The sequence below is a fragment of the Emiliania huxleyi genome, assembly GCF_000372725.1.
Source record: "Emiliania huxleyi CCMP1516 chromosome Unknown EMIHUscaffold_202, whole genome shotgun sequence".
NCBI lineage: Eukaryota > Haptophyta > Isochrysidales > Noelaerhabdaceae > Emiliania > Emiliania huxleyi.
Genome location: NW_005200580.1, coordinates 83,387 through 90,398, shown reverse-complemented (window position 1 = coordinate 90,398; position 7,012 = coordinate 83,387). Strand labels below are relative to the sequence as shown.

The following is a 7,012-nucleotide window of genomic DNA, read 5'->3' as shown; positions in this document are numbered from 1 at the left end:
TGAGCAGACGCGCCATCTGGTCGACGCTGTTCAGCGAGGGCGAGACGCTGTTCAGCGAGGGCGCGCGGTCGCTCGCCGCGCCTCTCTCCGCCCGCCGGGCGCTCGCCGCCGCCGCCGCCATCGCGCCCTCTGCCGCTGACCCGGGAGCGACGGCGCCGATGGGAGCCGACGCACCAACGCCACCGCCATCAGCGCCAGCGCCAGCGCCAGCGCCAGCGCTAGCGGTGGCGGCGGCGGCGGCGGCAGCGTCCGCGCGGGGCGGCGCCTCGGGTGCGCCGCCGTCGGTCACGCGCGACGGCGCCGAACCGCGCAGCGACTCTGCGCACGAGGCAGTGCGCAGCGCGCCACGCGAGGAGCGCGACGACGCTCCGGAAGAGACGGACGACGCCGACGCCGACGCCGACTCGGCGGAGCGGCTGTTTAGACCGGCGGCGGCGGCGGCGGCGGCGGTTGCAGCGGCGTTGAAGGGCTCGTATGGCGAAGGCACGCCGCCCGCGAGCATGCTCGACGGCTCGACGCCGCCGAGGCGCAGAGCGAGCTCCGCGATGGCGAGCGAGAGCGAGCGCACCCACTCGACCGCCTCGTCGGCCGTCTCGGTCGCAAATACAAAGTCTCGCCCGCGGAGGTTGAGGGCGAAGGCGTGCGGCCGACCGGCGGCCATGGTGCCGTCGTCAGGGCACGGGAAGCACGTCGCGCCCACCAGAGGAAGCCGCTCAGTCGGCCGGGGCGGCTCCTCCGGCCACTGCATGCGCGCCGCCTTGTAGGAGCACAGGTTTGGAACGCTCGTCCCCTCCTCGTACACCAGCTCGAGCCAGCGCAGCCGCCACCGTCCCCAGTGCCGCGACTCCTTGGTGACCCAGCCGGCGCGCACGATGTCGCCCATGACGCCGACGCCTGAGAATTTTACAACCGGAAAGAATTTAAACCCTAAAGAAAGGATCCGATAAAGCAACGCGTGTATCTCTCGAGGACACCACGGGAGCCGCCTAAGCGACTCCTGCGAGGGTGGCGAGGCACTTAGCTCCGTGCACCCGCCCACCCCCGCCACATTGAGAAGAAAATCAGGCGCCTCCGTTTCGTTCACGTGTGTGTCCGAGCGCCTCTTTCACAAGCCTCGCTCTGCAGGCACCGATGGTCCCCCTGGGGGGCTCAGTTGAAGATCGGTGGAAGAAAATACGTCCTATCGGCTCTCTCCGCTGTCTGTGAGAGGTTGGTCACGCGCGTTCTACAGTCGACTACAGTCGCAGGAGGACCAATGTCCTTCGCAACAACTCTGCCGCTGCAGGCCTTGGGCTGGTATGCGACGTTGCAGGCGCAGCCCCGGTATGTGAATGCGAAGCAGTCATCGCGAGTCGGGATGGACCCGGACGCCGGCATCGCCTTGCTTTGCTTTCAGCGGGTACGCGGTGTGAACCATACGGCGACGCTCCTGAGAGTAGGCATCGTGATCAACTGGAAGAAGCTGGACGAGGTTGTGCGCAACTACACCGCCGCGCCGCGAGACGGCTGGCTGCCGCCGCCTCTGCAGAACTGCTCGCTGCCAGAGTTTCTGGGCCGGCCGGTGGACAATCCGCGGGTGCCTCGCGTCGGGGAGCGTCACGAGGCGCCTGAAGTGGCGAGGTCTCGAGTATAGGTGCTCAACCTCGGCGGCCTCGCACGGCCACAGTACCTGCCGCTCTTCTGCCCCTGGCTTATCAAGCCGGCAAGCCTCTGCCTGCACATGCCTGAATCGCCCGCCCCGCACCGCCGCCACCGCCTCACGGCCCCTGCCTTGGCGCCCGTGAACAATCTCGCAGTTCCGCGACCCGTTCGACATGGCCGTCAGCGAGGCCGGCAAGGCGCCGATTTACCGCAAGTTGCTCGGGGCGGCAAACGTGTCGGGCGGCCTGCCCGTCGCCGCATTCTTCGGCGTTTGCGCGTGTCGCGTGTACGCCAATGCGACCGCCGCCCTCGAGAGCCTCTCCGCCTACGACCCGTGCTGGTACAACAGCTCGGAGCTTGAGCGCTGCAACCGCGGAGGCCACCACGTCCCGGTTGAGAAGACGAACCTCACGCGCGACCAGTTCGACTGGCTGCTGAGGAACGCCTCGTACGCGGACGCCGCGACGCCGCATCTCTAGTGACTTAGTTAAATAAATGAATAAATGAAACGAACATCCCAAGCTAGGGCTGGGTCGAGGACAGACACATCCCCACCTTTGCAGGATTTTGCAAAAGCGAGGGGGGAGGGCGCATCGCCGCGCGGAGAGGGCTGGGCTGAGCCCTGGTGTCGAGGTGTCGAGGCCCGGTGTCGAGGGTGTCGAGCTGCTGTCGAGCTGCTGTCGAGGGATAGAGGTGTCGAGGCCTGTCGAGGCCTGTCGAGGCCTGTCGAGGCCTGTCGAGGCCTGTTGAGGCCTGTCGAGGCTGAAACCATGCTTGACCGTGTCGAGGGGTGTCGAGGGGTGTCGAGGGTGTCGAGGGTGTCGAGGGTGTCGAGGGTGTCGAGCAGGTGTCGAGTGTTGTCAAGGGGTTTTGCGTCTAAGGTGTCGAGGTGTCCAAGGTGGCAGGATGCAGTTGCAGCCCATCAACAAAACTTGGGCAGCAGTTGCAAAGAGCTGTTTCATCCCTTAGTTGCAGCCTCAGTTGCACCCTGTTGATGTAGCACAACCTGAGCACAACCAGTATACTCTCTGTGGACATTTGAGGACATCAAGTGCCGGGAGTCATTGCCACTGTGCACAAAGGTACTGTGCAGGCGCAGCACCGCAGCAGCGTCGCCGCTGCAGCAGCGTCGCCCCTGCAGCGCCACCGGCGCACAAAGCGCAACTGACCACAGCGCTCATGGCACAAGGCTGGTGCCATGAGTCAGTGGACATTGCCACTGCACAAGGTGCTGTCCAGCAGCTAAGGGCTGCCAGTACCCCATCGCAGCAGCGTCGCCGCCGCTGCAGCGTCGCCGTTGCAGCCAAGCGTCGCCAGTGCACAAAGCGCAATGGACCACAGGTCTGCACTCATGGCACAAGCTCACTGGTGTGAGGATTCATTGCCACTGTACAAGGTGCTGTGCAGCACCTGAGGGCTACCTGAGTACTGCCATGTTTGCTGCATCAACAGGGGTGCAACTGAGCTGCAACTTGAGCTAGAACTTGAGAGGCTGCAACTCAGGGATGAAAGTACTGCCAGCCAAGTTTGATTGCTGCTGCAACCCTGATTTCTAACTCTGACTCCAATGGGTCTATACATCTCTGCTGTGTTAGGATCATCAGAGGTGTCGAGCGGTGTCGAGCGGTGTCGAGCGGTGTCGAGGGGTGTCGAGCGGTGTCGAGGGGTGTCGAGGGGTGTCGAGGTGTCGAGTTTGGCACCTTGACACGGTCGAGCATGGTTTCAGCCTAGATGGTGTCGAGGGGTGTCGAGGGGTGTCGAGGGGTGTCGAGGGGTGTCGAGTTGGTCGAGTTGGCATGGGGTGTCGAGGTGTCGAGTTGGTGTCGAGTTGGTGTCGAGGTTTGGTGTCGAGGTGTCGAGGCCAGGGCTCAGGGGCTGGGCACAGGGCACAGGGGATCACCCAAAAAATTTAGCGGCCGGGTAAGCCGAAACACGAATTGTGGGAGACTGGGTAAACTGGTTTCTCAATTTTTTTTATGAAATTGCTGCTGAGCAGGAAAATATCGTTGCCGGGTAATCTGGACGAGAAATTTGGCCGACCGGGTAATCTGACATGAAAAATTTTAGCGACCGGGTAAGCTGAAACACGAACTGTGGGAGACTGGGTAAACTGGTTTGACGGAAATCGCGCTAAGCAGGAAAATATCGTTCGTCGGGTAATCTGCGAGGCGAATCTCAAAAACCGGGTAATCTTGAAATTTATCCTTCGTTGTTAATAGGAACAAGCAAAGGCACACATCACATGACGCCAAACACACGATTGCACGCACCGCACCGCACCCCGCACCCCGCGCCCGCCCCCCCGCCCCCCCCCGGCCCCCGCCCCGCCTAGGTGGGAACGAGAATCGAGGAGATGGGACAGTGAATTGGGCCAGACCCCCCCGCCTGAGGGCTCACCCCCCGTCTTCCCAGGGTTCCGACCCTCCTTGATTCGCTCTCTTGCTCGTCTCCCGAGCGTCATGCGACGGCCGTTTCCCTCGTTGTTGGTGTCGCTTCCTCCGCTGCCGCCCTTCGTCCTCGCCAGCCTCTCCCGGCTCCACCGACTCCGAGGGCGTCGACGGCCCGGCCGGGGTCTCCCCGGGCGAGGGCGGTGGCATCGTGTCTCGTCGCCACCCCTCCCATCGCGACTAGGGTTGCACTTGGAGCACTCAACTTGATGCGTTTTCTTTTTGAGCTTAGCCTTCGTGTTATGACGCGCGGGTTTAGGCGGTCATGCGCGTTTTCTCCGCCTCCCGCCGACGGAGCAGTCTTGTCAACACCAGGCGCATCGTCGTCCTTCGAGCTATGGCCCTCGCCTCGACTTCGTCTGCGCGCCTCCCGCCGCTGCAGCCGCCGCATCTGAGTGAGGCGCAGCAGGAGCTCTTCGACGACATCGTGTCGACACGCGCGGGTGTGGTGGGCAAGGAGGCGCTCTTCGACGAGCAGGGCGGGCTGCGTGGGCCGTGGAATGCTGAGGTGGCCTCTCCGCATCTCGGGAAGCACCTCGAGCGCCTGGCCAGCGCCGTGCGCCACCAGAACTCGCTCGAGCCGCGGCTGTACGAGGTGGCGATCCTCGTGGTGGGCGTGCACTGGAGGGCGCAGTTCGAGTGGTACGCGCACGAGCGGCTCGCTCGCAAGGCCGGCATCGCCGAGGTCGCCGCCCCCCCAACCCGCCCGCGCCGCCGCGCCCTCGCGCCTCGCGAGAGCGCCACCCGCCTCCTCGCGCCTCTCAGTGCCACGCTGAGAGGCGCCATTCGCCGGGCGGGGCCCGCGCGCAGGCCGCCTTCCCGCTCATCAAGGCGGGCGCGCCGGCTGAGCGGCTCCGCGGTGTGCTCAAGCCCGACGAGGCGACCCAACGCCAGCTGCCCAGCCCGCCTCCGCTCGCCCGCGCCACACAGCCGGACTAGAGACACCCGCAGCAAGACGACCTGTATTGCAAACGCACACGTCGGGCCCGGAATCGCGCGGCACCCTTCATCCCGACACTCGGACCCCCTCCCCACGCCCCGTTGACGGCCAGCTCGGCTGCCCAGGCGGCGCTGGAGCTCATGTGCAGCAAGCGAGTCACAACTCACTCTCCCAATGAATGAATTAATTGATTGAGGCCGCGGCGTGCTAGCTGTCACTTCCTTAACTGATGAACCCATGCATTGTTAAAGGCGGCGGTGTACTCGCTGGCGCTGGAGCTCATGCGCACCAAGCGAGTCTCGGCACCCACATACGCGGCGACCAAGGTAGCGCTCGGAGGCGCGCGGCGGCCATCCGAGCAGCTCGAGTAGCATCATGGCGGCGGGGGCCTCGCCCGTTACTAACCATGAACTCATGAGAAGCCCATCATGGCAGCGGTCCTCGCCCGGGTGCGGCCCACGCGCCCCGCCTCAGCGACAGACATTAGTTCATCGATGCTAAGCAATAAATCATCGTCTCCGGCGCGCCAGGCGACGACCGGCGGATGGCCGACTTGTGCATGACGATGGGGTGCACGGCACACACACCGATAGTAATTAATGAATTAATGAATTAATTAATGTCCGACTTGTGCATGACGATGGGGTGCACGGCACACACACCGAGATTAATTAATAATTAATTAATTAATTAATGTCCGACTTGTGCATGACGATGGGGTGCACGGCACACACACCGAGATTAATTAATTAATTCATTCATTAATGGCCGACTTGTGCATGACGATGGGGTGCACGGCACACACACCGAGACAGAGCCACGCCAGGCATCGCGATGTCACACGACGCCACCACTCGCACACGCAGCTGCAGCGCGTCATGAGTCGCGCGCTGCGAGGGGCGTACGGCCCCCTGTGCCGCTTTCAGGGCGGACATGACACGCCGCCAGGTGCTACTCCGCCGTCTCTGCGATACTCAACATGTTCGACGTCCCGCTGCCCGCCGGAGAAGCGCTGCCGTTCCTTGACCAGCCGGCGGACGCGGCGAGCAAGCAGCAACACCGAGCGGGCGGTCGTGACACGTGAGTTTTGTCTCACGACGCTGTGTTTGTAGCCTTGTGAGGGGTGTGTGTCATGCTGCCGAAGAAAATAGACCGCTCTTCAACTAGTTCAAGAGATCAAGAGAGAGCGAGAGACCAGAGACAAGAGTAGAGATCAAAATAAAGGCCGCGTGCGGTGCAGATTACTTTACATTCCAGACGTCGCGGGGCGTGCGTGTCGTGTGTGAATACTGTCCGATCCATCAGCGCACGCCGTTCTTCTTGACGACATGTGAGACCCCAGGCGCCTCACCGCCACACGCGGCGAGAGCGTCCAACTCGGGTGCGCGCCATCTCGCGAGATCCGATCTCCGCCAGACGAGAGAGATGCGTCACGCCGCGGGCCGGAAGAAAGTCGCCAGGCCGGGCTGGCCGCCGAGCGGGCCGCCGAGCGACGCGCCGCGCGCGCGCGGCTTCTTCTTGCTGCCGGCCGCGGGCCGCGTGGTGGGCGTGCTCGACGCGGCGCGCGGCGCCCCGAGGCGATGAGAGGGCAGCGAGAGGAAGGAACTTGCGCCGGGGGCGCGGGCGCGCTTGCAGCTGCTCGGCGGCGGAGGCCTAGTAAGTAATTAAGGCGATCTCCACATATCTCCCCATATCTCGGCGGCGGAGGCCTAGTTAACTAGTTAAGGCCACAATGAGCCACTGGAGTAATGAATCGTAATGGTCGATGGAATGAAGGAGCTGGTTGGGCCTAGCCGTAGAGGCAGCTTGACTAGTTGCAATTCAGTGGGCAATTAGCGACTTGGGGCGGCGGGGGCCTGGACTGAGACCCCGGCAGGCGGCCGCGCATCGGCGATCCGCTGCTTGACGCGCCCTCTGCGTTAGCGGCGGGGCTCGGACCCCCGGCTGCGTGCCCCGGGGGCTCCGCGCCGCCTCCGCGGCTCGC

The 7,012-nt window shown here is 63.9% G+C and overlaps 2 protein-coding genes across 2 annotated transcripts in view; one reads left to right on the top strand and one right to left on the bottom strand.

The window, feature by feature from the left end:
- EMIHUDRAFT_113901 (hypothetical protein) overlaps positions 1-883 on the bottom strand; it is a gene marked incomplete at both ends in the record, with an annotated part of 1,721 nt that extends 838 nt beyond the window's left edge. Inside the window, one exon of the mRNA XM_005781389.1 lies at positions 175-883. Within this exon, the coding sequence (XP_005781446.1) occupies positions 175-883 (709 nt within the window). The remainder of the gene's footprint in view (positions 1-174) is intronic.
- A 3,451-nt stretch (positions 884-4,334) lies between these two features.
- EMIHUDRAFT_442821 (hypothetical protein) lies at positions 4,335-6,194 on the top strand. The gene is made up of 5 exons (XM_005781388.1): positions 4,335-4,773; positions 4,899-4,967; positions 5,280-5,367; positions 5,559-5,598; positions 5,977-6,194. Exons 1-5 carry the CDS (start codon positions 4,354-4,356, stop codon positions 6,110-6,112), a joined length of 753 nt encoding a protein of 250 aa, XP_005781445.1. The 5' UTR covers positions 4,335-4,353; the 3' UTR covers positions 6,113-6,194.
- The last annotated feature ends 818 nt before the right edge of the window (positions 6,195-7,012 follow it).